This window comes from Hippocampus guttulatus, chromosome 2, assembly GCF_054856545.1.
Source record: "Hippocampus guttulatus isolate MCC_2025c chromosome 2, RoL_Hgut_1.0, whole genome shotgun sequence".
Classification (NCBI taxonomy): Eukaryota; Metazoa; Chordata; class Actinopteri; order Syngnathiformes; family Syngnathidae; genus Hippocampus; species Hippocampus guttulatus.
Window position 1 is genome coordinate 13,853,522 of NC_141262.1, and position 20,297 is coordinate 13,873,818.

General features: G+C 42.8%; 1 protein-coding gene across 1 annotated transcript in view; it reads right to left on the reverse strand.

Moving 5' to 3' along the window:
- Positions 1-1,055: 1,055 nt before the first annotated feature.
- The window catches only part of fgfrl1a (fibroblast growth factor receptor like 1a), a 48,599-nt gene continuing 29,357 nt past the window's right edge, over positions 1,056-20,297 (reverse strand). Inside the window, exons 4-8 of the mRNA XM_086137686.1 lie at positions 7,724-7,783; positions 5,324-5,623; positions 4,760-4,932; positions 2,958-3,138; positions 1,056-2,724 (exon numbers count right to left, since the gene is read on the reverse strand). Coding sequence (XP_085993812.1) covers positions 2,312-2,724; positions 2,958-3,138; positions 4,760-4,932; positions 5,324-5,623; positions 7,724-7,783 — 1,127 coding nt within the window. The 3' untranslated portion in view covers positions 1,056-2,311. The remainder of the gene's footprint in view (positions 2,725-2,957; positions 3,139-4,759; positions 4,933-5,323; positions 5,624-7,723; positions 7,784-20,297) is intronic.

A 20,297-nucleotide genomic window follows, 5' to 3' on the forward strand; every position in this document is an offset into this window, starting at 1 on the left:
GAGCCATGACTCAGGCGACGCGCCGACAACCTTTGACGTTCTTACCTCGCGCCAGATCCTCATCCTCCTCTTCCTCACGTTGAATGTGAGTACGATGAGGACGGGGAGCAGATGTGACGTAAAATGATTTTGCAAAACAGGACGAGAGGAGCAATGTTCCCCTTTGATTTGTGCGTGACGTGCGCTAACGATCAGTGACAGGCTGCAGATGATGTGTGCCCAATTTCCATGGATGCAGATTATCAGGCTGGATCGTTTAAAAGCAATAAGGATTTTTCATCTGGAGCGCGACAATATCACAGAGAAAGATGGAAGTCACAGAAAGAACATGTGAGAGCACATGTGCCAAAAGGGTTGCAAAATAGGCGTTTGATCCATGATTGCGGTTTCAAGTTGGGATTCAGAGACAGGGTTAAGGTTTCATGGCTGCGTTAAGGTTTTGAATTTGAGTTCCATGCCAGAATTGGCACTTCAAAGTAAGGTTTCAAGACAGGATTAGACTGTCAAATTTGGGTCTAGAGCGAGGGTTAGGGTTATTAAAACACAGTTTGGCTGTTGTGTCAGGGTTTCAAAGTAGGTTGAGGGTTTCAAAGTGGCCTTTCAGAACTGTTTTAGGGCTTCAGAACGTTGTTATGGTTTCAAGATAGGGTAGGAGTGTCCGGTTTTAGAGCAGTGTATGGGTTTCAAAATGAGAACTAGTTTGAATTTCAAGTTATTGGTTCAAACCTGGGATTGGGTTTCAAGGTATTTTGGATTTTGAAATTAGGGTTTCACAGCTGAATCATGGTTAGGGATTCATGACTGGGTTAGGGTTTCAAGAGAGAGTCTGCATTTCAAAGTAGTGTTTCAAGGCGGGGTTAGTTTGAAGTCAGACTTTCAAATTAGGGTTAGGATTTCCAGTTGAGGTTTCAAAACAGTATTCGTGTGTCACGGTAGGGTTTCAATTTAGAGATATATTAATTTGAAATTAGGGTTTCACAGCTGGGTTTGGGAAATGGAGGGCAAATCTGAACAAATGCTGTCGAAGGTCAACCATCATAATAAATTATATACCATTCGGATTGTAGTCCACATTTAACACTCAAATCAATAATGCAACAGATTACATTTTGTAATGGCAACAATTTCTATGCAATAAAAGAGCAACTGTACAAGATTGTCCATACAACGAGTATACATAACATATATCTGCCAACAGGTATAAATAACATTATTTTACAATGACACCATTGTGCGCATATATATATATATATATATATATATATATATGCACATTTATGCAGTATAATGCCCTAAAGAAAATAAATTAGAAATGCAGTTTTCTCCCAATCTTGAAACATTTTTAATTTTTTCTTTTTATTCACTCATTCCACTATTTAAAAAAATTGTTTTTATTCATGTACATGCATACCAGCGCTAAGACATATTAGTTTGTAGTGACGGCAGTCTGTTAGCTTTCAACACAGCACAGGCAAAAATAACAACGTATTGTAATTGTAGAAATAGCTTCACATATTTTAACTGGTATAAACTTGAGATGCAGTGTGATGTCCAATGTGAATGCATGCATTCCATGGCCATAACATTAGGTACACTCAAGATGAGCTCCACAAAAAATGTCTCGATAAAGAGTGCTAATTTAAGCCAGCGGCGAGTTTTCAAAATATTTCATCCTAAAAAAAAATAAAATAAAATCTAAGGAAACTGTATTTGGGAGCGAATTAATAAAATAAAATAAAAAATCCAACCTAGCATTCTATAGTGAAAGTGAGTCATCAAACTTCTCTACCTGCAGTCCTTCCCGTGTCTTTTTAGATATGACTTTTTGTGGGTCTACTCACGATCGACATGCCTACCAAATTTCACGATGCCTACTGAAACTGGCTTTGTGGGCTGTATTTTAAAATAATTGCACATAATGGTGGCTGTGATGGTCTATTTCATGAAATATTTTTTGCAGTGTTTAGCAGCCTTTTTTTTCTCGCCTTCTCCTACTCCCAGAGACGCGAATCGGGTTAGTGTGTTTCTTGAACTACACTGACATGAAACTATAACATTACACTCACATTATTACCGTACATTTTTTTACAAAACAAGAAGCATGCTAAATGCTATATAATCGTATCTGACTATGTACAGGAGACACAATTTGTTTTGAATGGCAGAACACGAGGGCCTGTTTATTCCTCAATAGTTAGCTTAAAAAATACTCTGAGGGACTTTTGATTGTTTAAAAAAAATCTCTCTTTACATTCTTCATTGTGTTCCAAAATGCACTAAAGTGTCATGGCTGTCATTTGTCCCTCTGTTGCTAACACTGGTAGTGAATGTGCTGGTGTTGGTGCACTTTGCCGTCCACGTGCGAGTGCGTGTGTGTGTGGATGTCGTGCGTGTAGATTTTGGGGTAGATCTTGGAGGAGGTCAGCGGCTGGTTCTGGTTCTGGTGGGCCACGTAGTCCTCGTAGGACAGGCCATCCTTGTCGGCGCCGGGGGACGCGCGCTCGCGAGCCGCCACCGGGAGCCGTTGCGAGACGGGGAGGGCAGAGGAGGCTTGCGAGGAAGACGAGGAGGAGGATGATGACGGGCAGGTGCGTTTGGACTGGCAGAACCAGAGGAGGGCAGTACCCAGAACAAAGGCCACGCCCGCCGGTATCCCGATGATGACGGGCCAAGGCAGGCTGGGTGAGGCAGCTGTCAGGACTAAGTTGTTTTGGGGCTTCACATCTGCAAGTACACAATCAAGATCAAATCCATGGTCACACAAAGAAGTCAAATTGTGTCTTTTGGGGCAGGGCTACTTGAGACTATTGAGAAATTGGGGTTTCAAGACTGGATTAGGGTTTGGAACCAGGATAGATTGACGACTCGGCACTCTGTAAATGACGTCACTCGCCGGGCATTGCCCAGGCAGAAGATATTGGACTCGGAGCATTATGGAAGAAGATTTGGATTCTTACCTGGCAGCACAATAAGGTAGGCGCTCCTAAAGCTGTAGCCCATGGTGTTAGCGCCCAGGCAGATGTACATGCCAGCGTCTTCCTTCTTAGCACGAGTGATCAGAAGCTTGTTGAGGTACGAGCCGTCGGGCCGCGACCAAACATCCCCCGTGGGAAGGACCACATAGCGGTGGTCCCCCACCTGAATGACAACATGCAACGTTAGCATCAAATGGCATGAGATACATTTAGCCCTTCGGAAGCATATGTACACCAGGTCTTTTTTTTTTCCTTTCTCTGACACTGTTAGCAAAACATTCATGAAGCAATGCAGTGTAAAATGGGTTAAAACTGTCACATGCATGACAGTCCAAGTAGTTCAAGGTCAAGGTCATCTTTATTGTCAAATATGCTTTATGTATGACATGCAGCACAGATGAAATTTATTCCTCTCAATCCTCAGTGCAAACACAGCTAAGACAAGATAGCAGCTACACTGTATAAAAAGACAATATGTCATCTGAACAGTATAAACAACTATACAAGATGGCGGCATTACGAAGCAAGTTACGAATGTCTAATCCTGACCTCAAGTTAAAGTCACGAAAGTCTATGGCTGATGTTCTCATGAGAACATCGAGCAGAATTTCCTGTCAGAAGGAGTCACAAGCATACCTGTCAACTTTTCGGAGCGCCAACCTGTATAAACTACCAAAAAAATCCTTATGAAGAGCAAAAAAATCCTTATAACATACCAAAGCATTTTATATGTCAAAATAACGGCAGAAAAAACCCAACGAAATTTTCAATGATATTATATATTGTAGATAATACAATGTCTGGTTAATGTCTAATCATCATTCTAGTTAGTGGCATTACTGTGTTCAGAGTTGTATTCCTGCGTTACTTTTTTCACCAACTCCAAATGCTGACCCATCGGCTCGAAGTTACAGCATCCATTCATATTTACTTTGGAAATGAACTAGCACCATTCTGGGGGGGGGGGGGGGGGGGGGGATTTCAGAATCCGTATGATTTGTGCGATACGGCCATATACGTAAGATTCACCACAAAATCCGTATGAACTATGGCTAAACCGTATGAGTTGACAGGTATGCACAAGTCCCACCTCCGGCAGAATGTCACCTACGTCCCGGGGGCGGGGGGTTCTTTGCCTCCATTGTTGAGGCTGCGGCTATAAGATGGTCAGTGCCTGTCGTGGCGGCGAGACCCAAACCCATGTGTGTATTCATCTTCCGTACCGCTTGATCCTCACGAGGGTCGCGGGGGGTGCTGGAGCCTATCCCAGCCATCTCCGGGCAGTAGGCGGGGGACACCCTGAATCGGTTGCCAGCCAATCGCAGGGCACACAGAGACGAACAACCATCCGCGCTCACACTCACACCGAGGGACGGACAATTTAGAGTGTTCAAACAGCCTGCCACGCATGTTTTTGGAATGTGGGAGGAAACCGGAGCACCCGGGGAAAACCCACGCAGGCCCGGGGAGAACATGCAAACTCCACACAGGGAGGCCGGAGCTGGAATCGAACCCGGTACCTCTGCACTGTGAAGCCGACGTGCTAACCACTGGATACCGGGCCGCCCCCCCCCCCCCCCCCCCATGTATGTATGTGTATGTATAATTTAATTATTACATTATCTGTATTTTCATTCACGTTCAGTTGAATCTGATTCAAAATGACCCATTCGGCCTTTGATATCCTTCCTAAAAGTCGTCACGACAAAAGGTCCAATCAGATGGCTGTGATATCACCTCATACTGCAGTTATCCGGGGTACACGCTGTGAGGTAGCACCGTACCTCGAGTGTGGAGTTGAACTTGCTCTCGTCACCGGCCTCCACCCGCTTAAGCCACTGGATGACAGGCTTGACATCGCTGCGCACTTTGCACTGGAAGGACGTGCTGCCACCGTAGTCCACCGTCGTGTTGACCGGGTGAGTGCCTGTCAGGATTGGCTTGGAGTTGGTGCGTTCTGTCCACATGCACACGCAACAATAACATTGCTTTTCAGTTGTCACTACCAACTGCTTTTATATAAACCATATAATCAGGGATGTATGGTGCTATCTTTTCTCTCATAGGAAAGGTATGTGTTGCATGATGAAATGTTTATACAGGACACACGTTACGTATTGAGTTAGTTACAGTACACGTGAGAAGTGGATCTCAAACAAAAATCAATCCGCTTTAAATCCGAGTCCAATCATGCAAACAAATCTGGAGCTCTATCTTCCACTTCTCATGTTTCATAAAACAAGATGTAAACACACACGTACGTAGATAGATAGATATAAGACATGGATTTCTATTCACGCCACACTTTGGAAGAATGACAACAACACATTCTCTCGTATAGAACTCACGTATGACTTCCACTTTGTAGGTTGCGTTGATGTGTCCCGCTCGGTTGGACACGTGACACGTGTACTTGCCGCTGTGCTCCGGCGTCAGGCTTTTGAGACTCAGAGTCCACTTCTTCTTCCTGTCTTCCTCCACGCCGCCATTTTCGTCATTGCCGTGGGCCAGCGGCCGACCGTCCTTTAGCCACACGATGTCGGGCCGGGGGTTGCCGCTGGCCGTGCATTTGAGGCGCACGGAACTGCCCACTGGCCGGGCGATGACGCGCTTCCTCATCTTGGCTGGCTGAGTGAAGCGAGGGCGCACTGCAGGGTAAACACAGGCCAAGTGCTGGCTGAAACATTCACATAAATACAAATCGATTGTGTTTTTTAACATGTGGAGGGAAATCCTTTCAAATAGAATGTCTGATACGAGAGGCTGGGGTGAGAGATGCGAAAGCCCGCCTCAGAGACAGCGGACTCTGCTTCCTCATGGAAAGGGTCTTTGAAGCATTCTCCCCTCTGATTCAGAATTTCTAAGTCAATTTCAGCAGCGCCCTATTCCCACTCTACCCCCTTTTGAGCTGCTGGATGGTGGAGCCGAATTTCCTCTAAGTTGTTCGAACATTGTTCTCCGCCATGCCCTCACCAAACTTCACTCACGCCTGAAGTTTTACCTCAGTGACCATCAACGCTGCATTCCGCTTGGCCTGTCGGTACACATCAGCTGCCTTCGCAGTCTCACAGGCCAAAAAGGCGCAATAGGACTCCTTCTTTACTTTGACGGCATTCCTTAATGCTAAGTGTCCATCAATGGATTCTGCCACTGAGCACCTTCGGATGGACAGTGCAACATTGGAGAGTACTGGGACTCCATGTCACTTAAAAAAAAAAAAATCACAAAATAAAATTCATATCTGTGGTGGTGCCCGCAGTTCAGAAACGTCAAGAATTCCTTTACTTCTACAGTCCCCACAGCCACACATGAAAACGTCTTGTTATTGCAGCACCGTGTAAACAAGTAGGAGGAAAGAGTTATGTGACACGTTCTTATAAATGGCTCTCGACTGGGCGGGATCGCACAACAAACATTCCCAAAAAGGCTTTCAAGTCTGGTCCCCTTTGTCCCTGTCGACTCATGGAGGAACGCTACCGGACGGCCCCAAATGATCTTTACCAGACGGGAGGAGGAGGAGCGGCGGCGTGTTTGGACATAAATCCAAGAGGAAAAACATGCAAAAGGAGCTCCAAGGGATTCAAATGCAAATAAAACAAAGCAAAAAGCAATGGGTTGATGTTGCAGAACATGCATTAAATCAAAAGGGAGGTTGAGCAGGGAGAAGATGGAAAGGGAGGTTCACGGCGAGGTCAGAAATTAAACATGTGTTTCCTACTTGTGACATCATCATCAGAAGGCATATGGCCCGAATAATTCCACGTCGAGAAAACATTCGTCACGGCCTTTAATTTGACGTATGACTCAATGAGGATTGCTGCACATATATTTTTGGCAGTCTCACTCCTGAACTTTAACCTTGGTCGATCACATTAACGTCACGATCAATCCGCACCAAAAACGAATCAGCAAAGCAAGTGAACTCGTTACCACCTGTACGTCAAGTTTAGGGACGACTGGATAAACACGGCAGGAAAATGAAGGGCTTTTATTTGATCTTGGCGAGACTATGGCCGTGGTTGATCTCAGGCTTTATATTTTGGCACATAAAACTCTCATGTCAAAAACCAGACATGGTCAACGTAATGTGTTTAGCAGCTAATTTGTAAGTGTGAGAGAGAGCCAAAAACAAGTGTGGCAAACAAACTTAATACAAAAGTATTGGGACACAGCTCTTTAATCTAATAATGGATGTCAAGAAATATGAAGATGAAACGATTAAAAACATACAGGGAGCAAAGTTCCATTAAGATAGTGGTCCTTAACTTTTTAAGAGGAACCCCACCAGTTATGTGCACATTCACCGAACCCTTCATGAGTGAAAAATAAATATATACGTATAATTCAAGATATTAAAAATAAATCTACCTGTATATAATTCATGATGTAAAAAAACGCATTTATTAAAAACAAAAAAGTAAATAAAATTTCAGGAGATAAGTATATATATATATTTTTTTTGTACGACATACTATCACGACAGTGAAACTAAATTAAAACTAGAAACTAAATTTCCCGCAGCACTGATTGGACAAGCAATGTCATGTGATCATCTGTAGCCAGTGACGGCCAAGCGGGCGTGTCAGAACTAATTAACATTTTGAGTCGCGTGTGTCTCACCCTGCATGGCAGAGGCTCTGTCGAACCCCTGAGACCGACTCACCGAACCCCTGGGCTTCGATCGAACCCAGGTTCAGAAACACTGCATTAAGATAATGATGTCATATCTTTTTTTTAATGGTCGTTACCTAGCTTCCCGGCCAGCTCCGAGACATGGTCCGAGTTGACTGCTTCGGCTTGGGAATCATCTAGAATGACAAATAAATAAATTAATTAATACAAAATTGTCATGAGCAAATTATTACAAATTGAGGAGAGTAGGCATAATTGATGTTCAAAATATTGAATGCATCTTTCAAACAAACCAAAAAGTCAATATTTCTTTTAAAACACACTCACACTTATCCACAGCGACAGAATCCGTGTCTAGCAGTTGTTTGCATGCCTGGAAACATGAATACCAACTGTCCTGTGTGCATGTGTGTGTCCAGGGGGCCAGTATTTTCCTAAAGGGTTGTGTCCTTCCAGGATTTAATATGGAGACACTGGATATGTGGACTCAACCTCTGTATGCCTGTGTGTGTGTGTGTGTGTGTGTGTGTGTGTGTGTGTGTGTGTGTGTGCGTGCGTGCCTTGGCGATCACAGCATAGAAGCCAAAGTCAGCCACCATTATGTGACTTCGCGGCTCTTGCACAGAACCACCAAGCTGCAAACTTTTTGACCCTAGGGCTCAGGCCCTAATAATAATAACAATAATAATAATAATAATAATATCAACAAGGACACTTAGCAATTTCAATCGGGTCTTTGCAAGTCATGCTCAGGCCGTAATAATAAAAACAATAAACAAGCGAAGAATTTTAAAGAGGCCCTACACTCTTCTCACCTCATGCTCGGACCCTGATAACAACTGAGCAATATAAGTAGCTCTTAGCATGTCATTATGAAGAATCTAAGACGTTTTAAAAATGGCTGTGCAACTTGTTTTCAGCTCTGAATGAGAAACAAAGTCATTTTACCTTTTCCATTGTTTGGGTTAATAAGAAACAAAGCGATTTCAATCGGGTCATTGTACCTCTGTTCACATGACTTTATAACAGTAACAATGAAAATACTTTTATAGCGATTGGAGGAGTGCCTGGGCCCTAATAACAGCAACCAAGAAATGAAGCGATGACAAAATAGTCTTTGTACAACCATGCTCAGGCCATATTAAGTAAAAGGACGATTTCAGTGCAATCCTTGGACCTTTGTGCTCAGGGCCTAATCATAGAGAACAAATAAAACCAAGCACTCTTATGAGAATCTTCATGGTGGGCGGTGCATTTTGGACGTTTTGACAACAGTGACATCATCACATGGCAAAATAATATAACTGGTTATACATAATAAAAAAACGATGCGTGGCAATCCACAGAGAGAGGTATCTTGTGTTTCTGAGGGTGTATATTAAGAACCAATTAAAGCTTTGTCTCCCTATATTTCATCTGTGCTGTATGTTGCACATTTGACAATAGAGTTGTACTTGACATCATCTCCGAACAACTTCAAACTTCTACTCAATACAGCAGCTCTTCTCAATAACATGACAAAAACGCACAAATAAACAGGCTCACTTGAGATGTTGATGATTGACAGACCTCAGTGCTCATACTGTACTTATACTGTATTTAACTGCTCTGAAAGTGTGCAACAAAAAAAAAATCCTTTTATGGTTTAAAACCAGCCAGCCTGCAACAGAATTGGTGGATCCCTGTCCTCACAATGTCGTTTTGTTTTCTTGAAAAGTCCGCTTTGAAAATGAATTTTTAACCATGTCCTTGCCTGGTAATCAATCTTTGGATTGCATATTTAGCTCATCCAATCAGAAGGGTAAACATAGCAAACGAGTTGGCTCAACAAATCAGGGGATGGAAAAAAAGGACATGACTCTGAGCTGTGGCAAAGGTGCAAAGTGGTGAATTTAAAATCGGATTGCTGAACAAAAGTAGCACCATGTTCAGTCTGCATGTGTCAAAAACCAGCACTCGGGATTCTGAAGGCTCTGGGCAGCTTACTGGATGTTCAGATGGCAACAGAATAGAAGTTGAAATCTGAAATAAATCTGGACTAAAAATTGTAAATACACGCAACTGGAAACAGGGCAACCAAAACATAGACACGTTATAAAATAAAGGCAATACATTGTTGGGGGTAATTAATACAATTTCATCAAAGTTGTCAATGTCGGTTAGTGCCTCTGATAGTGTTTAGGCCCCCAGAGAAAGGTTTGAAGGGAAGCCCTGACTGCACACCACTCCAGAAGCACCTTGCGGTGCAGTTCTTTGATCCTAATAAACAATGCGAGTTCCACAGGGTCTTTGTCCCACTACGCTGGGGCCCTTTAACAAACAAAGTGATTTCAGTACAACCATCCCCATGGGCGAGCCATAAGGGCCTATAGAGAGATTCATCCCCGTGAAGGAAAAAAAAACAACCATCAAAGACAAAAGAATAAAAAAAATATATATATATACAGTATATATATATATATATACAGTACACACACAAATATACAAAAGCAGCATTTGAGGGGTTTCGGGGGGAGGGGGAATCATTACTCTGAGCCAGAAGAAAAGTAGACCAACATTTACAGTGTTACCCCTTGGCCATAAAACATAACAACGACATAGAAATGTAGCAAGTTCAAGAGAGCTTTCGCACCTCCTTGCTGAGGCCCTGGCGAAAAACAAGCGGGGCATGGAGGAGCGGAGAAAAGTGCAGTGTCATCAAGAAGACGACCAAGTGGTGCAGAGCAGTCAGACGTGGTCAACTTTTCCTCTTGCACAAAAGTTCTTACAATGCAAACTTTTGCTTAGCGAGCACGTGGGTGTGTGGGTTGCGTGTGTGTGTGTGTGCGCGTGTGTGTGTTCTCAGGTGAACATGATCCTATAAGTCCTCATCTAATCAGTCTCCACGGCTTTTTTTCTTATATGTGTGAGCGCGTCTCCTGCAGACTAAACAATACGCTCTTGAAGAATAACTCAAGGTGCGTGCGTGTATTTTCATGTTTGTGCATGTGCGCAGTGTGTGTGTTTGTGTTTAACTTGAAGCAGCAGAGTTTTGTATTTCCTGAAGCCGGTTGTACCAAGGTTTGATCGGGTGCCATGAATGGAGTCAATGCACTAATTACATCCACCTGTGTGCGAATGTGTGTGTGTGTGTGTGTGTGTGTGCGCACGCGCGCCTATGACATCATCGATATGGCATCAAGTGCCAGCAAGACTGTGTGAGGCATACGATCTCAAATTCCCGTCCCTCTCCCTCCAGATTGGAAATGGTTTCTCCTACGAATGGCAAGTTCAACACAGTCCCCATTGTGGGGGGGCTGAGGAGACCATGGAAAGTAAGAGCAAATATCTTCTCCAGATTCACCAATCACTCCATATTTGGGTGTGGTGTCTATCATAACAGGACACATGAAAAAGTCTCACAATTGAACAAGAGGACCAAACAGCCATTTTACGCTCATATTTTTCCTAACACAGTAGAGGTTGACATTTTCTGGGTTTCCCTCAGGATGATAGTCAACTTTAACTTTACTCGTAGGCTTGGGACAGTACAGGATGAAAAGTTCACAGGAGGAGACAGAAACAGGATTATCCAGTCGGATTTTTTTTTAAATGACAGATGTGCAGCCATTTTTAATGTAGTTGACCACCAAAATGGGAGCATTGACGGGAGTGGGAGTCATTCCGAACAGGAGCAGGACGGGAGGTGGAATTGCTTTCACTGGAAGCAGGACAGGATTTTTTTTTAAAACTATAATCTGGAACTTGGACAGGCAGAATTTCTTTCTGGGCTAGCGGGATGGGAGTGAAAGTCCACCTTCTAATTCACACCACTTAGAAAAGTCAGCCACCAACACCTGTTTCACAGATGTACACAAAACTGGGTGTGCATGTCTATTGGAACAGGACACTTGGAAAAGTCTCAATACACAGTCTGCCATTTTACTTTGAAACTCTCATTTTTAGATACATTTGGCCATTTGCACACATTCAAAAAAACTGCCCCCATAGTGAAAAATTGGATGGACTTGTCTTATCATAACAGGACCCACAAAAATGCCTAAACGACCCATGACTGGAAATTCAAGACAAAGTACGTTGTTTTGGTTTGAAGGAGGCATGATTGTCTAATTCCAAGGCTTTTTGGCTAATATCTCCTAGGGAATACGCTCAAAGGTACCACTAATGGGCCCCAATGGAAATTGTGTATCTAATACAAACAGAACTCTGAACTGAAAAACCTTTTTGCCTAGACTAGTCTGATGTGGGCAGAGCGTGGGGTCAAAGTTTGACGATTTAGAAGAAGCACCATGAAAAAGCACGAGATTATTTCAGTAAATCTATACTGTTAACTCTAACCTTCTTTCCCGAGACTAACCTAGGCCGACCCGAAACAAGGCATGAAAGGAAAAATATTCCCACTCAAGGAAGGATAAAATATCCTCGTCTGTTCCTGAGTGCTCGTGTTTCAGTGGCCCTTCCTGAAAAAAAAAAGTGTGAAGAAAGAAAGACTCGCATTGTTTCCATGCAACAAACCTTTTATTCACGCGCCCGTGTGAGATTGTGCAAATACGCTTGTGTGATTAACGAGCAGCACTGTGACGGCAGACCTCGGATCTGTTTTCCATCACTTACTCACTCATCTCGTTTCACTCGCTGCAGCCAACTTCAGCTCGTTTACGCTTGGCCATGACATTTGCAAGTGTGTGTGTGCAGGAGTCATGTGTGTAACCACCGTACTGTAAGGTGCGTGTAATCACATTTGTGGAATGTGTGAATGAATAGAAGGAAAACAAAAGTCACATCAGTGATATGTAATTGGAGTCTTTTTCCAAACCTCAACCGTGTTTGGTTTGACAGAATTCAAAATCAACAGGACTCTTTCTTAAACATCAATACAAGTAAAATTCCTCGCACCCATTTTTTTCAGTGTGAATCATCAAACTTTGATTCTCTGCCGACATTAGACGCCGTAGCTGAAAGAGTTTCACGTCATGGATACCTGCTTCCAGGTGGGGCTCATTTGGGTGCATTTCAACAAGAGTTCACCAAAGTACAAGCTGTGGCCGACTTCCTGTTCCGTGCATCTTCTCAAGATAGACAAATTCATGTAAATGGTCAAATTAACCCTAAAATGGCTGCTTCAACGCAAAATGGCTGATTTTGATCCGTGGTGCTGGTGTTGGGGGCTAATCTTTTAAATGCCCGTAACAAGCCAAACTAATATAAGGAAGTGGTGCCAATTTTTTTGTACAGGTATACTTAACTTGACCCAAAAATGGTGTTGCATTCTTTACATTTTAAATTCCAGGCGTACCTGAAAGTACCATATGTTCATCTGGGTGAGTGGTTGCTGATTGATGGAGAACCAGGAAGTGAGAGAAAGCTTACAGCGATGCCATTTGTTTTTGTAACAATTTTTGGTATGACAGGTACCGACTCAAATTGGCAAAGAATGCCCAGTGAAATTCTGAGGATGGTATTCCAAGTACACAGGTGCTATAATTGGAAGAATCTTTCATTGTACCGCTACCAATACATAATTGAGTACGGTAAATCCAAAGCAAATGTTCCATCAAGCTTCGTTCTTTCCGTGGCCAATAGAGGTCGACCCCACTGTTTGAAGTGTACAGGTACTTGATTCATCACAAACATCTTAAAATATGTGTTTATCGTCATGTTTGAAAAGTATTTGGGGGGTGTTGGTCTGTGAAAATATATGGAATTTCTCTGCCTGAGGGTCATGTCTACTATTTTTTTTTTTGAATGATGGTGTAAATTGTTGCCCCTGGTGCCCAGTACTGTCCATGTCACAGCGGGGGGTGAAGAGGACACGTTGATTTTATGGTTTTATATTTAGACTTTGACCTCAAACCACCCGACACTCTCAAAACTCATGTCACGCCCCAAAAATAGATCACGTAGCTGGGATCAAAGTGCCCTCAAAAGATGCTTCCATTTTTTTCACCAGGATGAGAAAAAAAAAACGGCGGGTCATAAACGTAATGATCTCAGGTCATAGACGCTATAGTTCACACATGACCATCAAAGACTTAACTTCTGAACCTATTGCAGCTCTCTTGCAAATTGAAACCGGCAGCACCACAAATGCATGTAAACAGCATACACTTGACGAAATTAAAGCCTCCCTCAAATGTCAGTCCTTGTGATGCTATTGTTGTGTGGGCCATGAAAGCGGTAACTGCTGTCACACACACACACACACACACACACACACACACACACACACACACACACACACACACACACACACACACACACACACACACACACACACAGAGTCTCTACAATGCACTAAATGTCCACTTGAATAAATTAACGCCACCTCAAATGCACTTGTTTTGAAGGGAGTGATTGCATGTTCTATTTCCACATCTGCAAGAATGCCATCTGTCCAATGTGCGCGTGCGTGCGTATATGTGCCAGCCGGCGCCTTTGTAACTCAAGCGCACATCAAGACAGCGCCGATGAATTAAACAATCTTTCACGTCGGCGCCACTTGCACGCTGCCTTTGAAGCACACACTCCACCATACCCTCGGCTCGCCACTTTCAACTCCTAATCAACACCCCATTCCTCTCTCCTGCTCTCCTTCAATGTTGCTCTCAGCCTCATGGCAGCTTCCCTGTGCTCGCCAAAAATTCCCACATCACCTTTAATGTTGCCATAGGCCCCGCTGACCACTTTTTGATGCTCGAATTTCAAGAAAATACTGGAGATTGTTGTCATGTGTAGAACACTGGTCAGTACTCCCCAGAATTTCAAGCACCTTGTTCAATATGTGTTATATCAGAGGTGGGCAAACTACGGCCCGCGGGCCGGATCCGGCCTGTTGGTCTTTTTAATCCAGCCCGCCGAAGGTTGGTACGGTTCACAATTAAGGTTCGATGTAAATGATTGCATTCATTTCATTTCATTTCAACTTGTAATGACAGGCATTTCAACGCCAGGTGGCGCTGTTACTTGAAGTTGCAGAGCACAGGAAGGGAGGAGGAGATGATACGGAAGCGCGCAGTAGCGCTAACTTAAGTAACTCTCGCTCGATACGATGGAATAAGTGTGTCCGCGCCGCTATTTTCTATCATTGGATCCAAAACAGCGACATGCAAGTGACTCTTTATTGCAGTGAGTTTTACTGGAATTGCGAACATTTTTACGTCCTGTAGATCATGGCATCCAAACGAAGAGGAACAGTAATGGCCGCGGAAGAGAAAGTGAAGTGTATCTGATTAAACGAAGCGGGTTACAAAGTAGGAAACATTCAAGAGATGCTTGGAGTCTGAAAGACTCAAATCTACGACACTTTGAAAAACGAGGAAGCGATTCTTGCTCAGTCCAATTCTGGCTGTTTCCATGCTCAGAGTGAATTGCTTGCGGCTCGACCGACAGTCGAGTAAATAAACGATTCCTGGAATGGTTTGACTGTTATCGTGCTAAAAACTTTCCGCAAACCTGACCGCTAATAAGAGAGCAATCGAGTTCCATAGCGCTATGGGCATCGAAGACTTCGAAGCATCCCGTGGCTGGCTTCAAAAGTTCGTTGCACGACATCAGCTGAGCAACGCTGTCTTGTGTGGTGATCGAGGGGAGGTCAAGTTCGAGACAGTGAGTGGAAAGAAGCCACCAGGTCTTTTACTCGTCTCATTTGTTAGCAAATAGTCCTAACTTTGTTATATTTTGTCATATACCTGTACTGTATGCTGCAGTTTTTGGGGCAATATATTGTTGCTTGTGTTGTTACACATATATGTTGTTAACATACTTGGAAGTTCATACAGGACATATACCATAGTTGTTTCACTGTTCTCATTTTTAAAAAGTATGGTCATACTTTAATGCTTTTGTTCTGTTGATGTTTGGTATGGACTGTCAACATGTACAGTTTTTTTTTATATGTACCGTATCTTGTGCTGACCCGGCCCACCTGCCAAATTTAGAAATCAATGCGGCCCCGAGCTAAAAAGTTTGCCCTCCCTGTGTTATATGGAGAATATGGGAGATTGTTGTTATGTGTAGGACACCAGCCAATATTTGCTAGAAATCTCCCTCAATGTTGCCAGAAGCTTCCTTGAGCACTTTTCTCAGTTATACTGTCGGACACAGGTGTCAAACTCAAGGCCCGCGGGTCAGATGTGGCCCGCCACATCATTTTATGTGGCCCGCAAAAGCAAATCAAGCATGTCAAATTCCATAATGCTTGCTAAAGTTTGAACCAAAATTCCAAATTGTCATATGTAATTCACAATAACAGTCATTATTCTTGACCTCTGATTTTAAAACTAGCTATTCATCAATTTGTAGTGCGCTGAGGCATGTAATATGTGGAGGTGATTAAACATGTATATGGTTTCCCAAATTCATAACGGCCCTCCAAGGCAAACCGTAACTACAATGTGGCCCGCGACAAAAATGAGTGTGACACCCCTGCTATAGGATGATAATGGAAGATTGTTCTCACGTGTACAAGTCCTCAATACTCAACAGAAATGTCCAAACTGCCTTCATTTGTGTAGCGGATCTGTGCATGCTGCACATTAAGCGGACACATCGGTAGGTTTGACCTCACCTAATACTAAGAGCCAAACAATTCAACAAGTCTGGAATCGTGCGAGGCGGGCATGGGTCCAACACAAACACACACACTGAAGCACGTTTGAAAAGCCTCTCAAGTGTCAGCATAACACAAGTGTGTTTGCACAAGCGTGTGCGTCGGCTTCTGTGATCGCATGTGTACTGCGTGTACTGTGTGTGTCTCTCCACGGGAATGCGCGGCCCTCGCTTCCAACTTCAAAGACAAATCGGCACACTACAGTGCGAGGCGTCACGCTGATAACTTTTCTTTGATCAACAACTCTTTACCACAATGTCAAATGAAATGCCCGCCGCTCATCCCCACGAACGCCATGACTCTACTTAGTTCACCATAAACTCTAATGCTGCTACTCCCCTTGGCATCCTCCCTGACTGGCGTTATATGTGCTATGCTGTATGAATAATATGGGAGATTGAGCTTGTGTCATGTGTTTGCCAATGCTCTACAAAAATTTCCTGCAACTCTTTCCATGTTGCTGCAGGCGTTTTGGTTGTCTTCCTGGCTTGGTTTTCTATATGCTCTGCCAGGGGTGTCAAACTCATTTTCATTGCGGGTTACGTTGCGGTTCTATATGCCCTTGAAGGGTAAAACCACAGACATTTTTAATCACCTCTTTATATTGTCGCATATGCATGACACAAAAAATTTATGGATAACTCATTTTGAAATCAGAAGTCAAGAATAATAGTTTGTTAAACTATTGTTAGAGTTACAGTAATACCTCGAAACAATAAAATCTTTTCAATATCTCTGTTATTATATATTACATATGACAATTTGACATTTTGGTACAGATTTTAGCAAGCATCACTGACGTTGATGCGCTTGATTTGCTTTCGCAGGACATAAAAATGATGTGGTGGACCAGATCTGCCCGCCCGAGCCTTGAGTTTGACACCTGTACGATACTGTATAAGATGAATGGGAGATTGTTGGCACATGTAGGACACCAGCCAGTATTTGAGAGAATTTTGCCATAGCTCCTTCAATGTTGCTATAAGTCTCTTGGCAGGCTCCCTGACTACCTTTATACATGTTATGTAAAAATATCGGAGATTGCATTCTAGTATGTACGCAAAAGTGTAGGACACAAGTTTAGGACACAAAATCAGGGCTCACAAGAGCAGCTTCTTCAGTATTGGCAGTCTCCCTGACCACTTTTCTTCTCTATGTGCTACACCGTATAATGACAATGGGAGATGGAGGACATTTGCCACAACTCAACAGAATGACCAGCGGCTTGTTCAATAATGTTTTTTTTTTTAAACTGCACACTAGCATCTTATATATTTGAGAAAGACACCACATAACAATCGGCTCAGTTTAGCTTAGCATACAACGGGACTGACCAGGCTACATCACATGCAACTCAATCTAGGGTTCAAATAAACAACATTCAACCGAATGCACGTCAACATTTAATTAAGACAGACATTCAAGGAATTACAAACTTGAACGATAATGAATAATGTCCTTAAAATGGCATATATTCAGCACAGAATGACACATTGCCTAGACCTACAAACACCAGTGATTTTTTTTTCTTCTTCACGAGAAAAACCCAGCTAAGATCCAAAAAGATTCCTAGATGAGGGGTGAAGTACAAGAAGAAAAAGTAAAGGAGGAGGAGCAGGAGGAAAAAGATGTGAGCTCTTTGATGGACGCCGACAAAAGTTTGTAAAACTTCAAACAGTGTCTTTTCTTCTGTCAGTTTGCACTCTTCGCCCTCTTCTCCACTTTCCATCCTTTTCTATCTTAACGTAGGAGCACGGTGGCCTTTGAGCACAATACAAGCAGAACACTCAATCCCTAACGAGGAAAAAAAAAACGCCTTGAGAGGACGAGAGTGTGTGCCTGTGTATGTGTGTGTGTAAAATGAAGTGGGCCGCTGTTCATAGCAAAAACATAAAAAGACCAGTCAGTTTGTTTCAAAAGGCCAGGTGATAAGGTAAATAAAGTAAAAAACAAAAAACGTTAAAATGTGAAAATATATGTGTACACACACACATATATATATATATATATATATTACCGTTCAAAGGTTTGGGGTCACCCAAACAATTTTGTGTTCTCCATGAAAAGTCACACTTATTCACCACCAAACGTGAAATGAATAGAAAATAGAGTCAAGACATTGACAAGGTTAGAAATAATGATTTGTATTTGAAATAAGATTTTTTTTACGTCAAACTTTGCTTTCGTCAAAGAATCCTCCATTTGCAGCAATTACGGCATTGCAGACCTTCCAGAAAATTGCAAATTGCACCCCACGCTTCCAGAAGCAGCTCCCACAAGTTGGATTGGTTGGATGGGCACTTCTTGCGTACCATACGGTCAAGCTGCTCCCACAACAGCTCAATGGGGTTCAGATCTGGTGACTGCGCTGGCCACTCCATTACCGATAGAATACCAGCTGCCTGCTTCTGCTCTAAATAGTTCTCGCACAATTTGGAGGTGTGTTTGGGGTCATTGTCCTGTTGTAGGATGAAATTGGCTCCAATCAAGCGCTGTCCACTGGGTATGGCATGGCGTTGCAAAATGGAGTGATAGCCTTCCTTATTCAGAATCCCTTTTACCCTGTACAAATCTCCCACCTTACCAGCACCAAAGCAACCCCAGACCATCACATTACCTCCTCCATGCTTAACAGATGGCGTCAGGCATTCTTCCAGCATCTTTTCATTTGTTCTGCGTCTCACAAACGTTCTTCTTTGTGATCCAAACACCTCAAACTCATTCATCCGTCCACAACACTTTTTTCCAGTCTTACTCTGTCCAATGTCTGTGTTCTTTTGCCCATCTTAATCTTTTTCTTTTGTTGGCCAGTCTCAGATATGGCTTTTTCTTTGCCACTCTGCCCTGAAGCCCAGAATCCCGCAGCCGCCTCTTCACTGTAGATGTTGACACTGGTGTTTTGCGGGTACTATTTAATGAAGATGCCAGTTGGGGACCTGTGAGGCGTCTGTTTCTCAAACTAGAGACTCTAATGTACTTATCTTCTTGCTCAGTTGTGCAACGCGGCCTCCCACTTCTTTTTCGACTCTGGTTAGAGCCTGTTTGTGCTGTCCTCTGAAGGGAGTAGTACACACCATTGTAGGAAATCTTCAATTTCTTAGCGATTTCTCGCATGGAATAGCCTTCATTTCTAAGAACAAGAATAGACTCGAGTTTCAGATGAAAGTTCTCTTTTTCTGGCCATTTTGAGCGTTTAATTGACCCCACAAATGTGATGCTCCAGAAACTCAATCTGCTCACAGGAAGGTCAGTTTTGTAGCTTCTGTAACGAGCTAAACTGTTTTCAGATGTGTGAACATGATTGCACAAGGGTTTTCTAATCATCAATTAGAGCCAATGAGCAAACACATTGTACCATTAGAACACTGGAGTGATAGTTGCTGGAAATGGGCCTCTATACACCTATGTAGATATTGCACCAAAAACCAGACATTTGCAGCTAGAATAGTCATTTACCACATTAGCAATGTATAGAGTGTATTTCTTTAGTTTAAAATTATCTTCATTGATAAGTACAGTGCTTTTCCTTCAAAAATAAGGACATTTCAAATTTCAATTTCAAACCTTTGAACGGTAGTTGTATACAGTATATATATAGGTTTTCTTATCTTATCTTGTAGTGAATGCATGCACTGTAATATTAAAAATGTGACTTGTATTCACAATGCAGTCAAATTACTGGAACATACATTGACATCATTCAGGACATGTAGGACAACATGAATAGAAAAGTGAACTCTCACAATGAAGTCTGACATCTTACTTTGGGCTCATTTTACTCAAATTGTATGACCTCATGTTTGTGTGTGTGTGTGTGTGGGTGGATGTGGATGTGCGTGTGTGGCGCTAACAATGGTTGAGCACATCTAATCCTCCAGGCTGCATAATAGCCACTAAGCTGTCTATTCACAAGTACATGCTCTGATCAGACAGCCTCATTCCACATCTTTTTCTTTCCTTTCTTTTGCACTATTTTTTGTGGTTTCCCCTTAGTTGTTCGCCTCTTATTTTGTTTTCTTGTAAAAGAAAGAAAAAAGAAGTACCACAAAACATCTGCAGAACATTTCTAACCCAACAACATT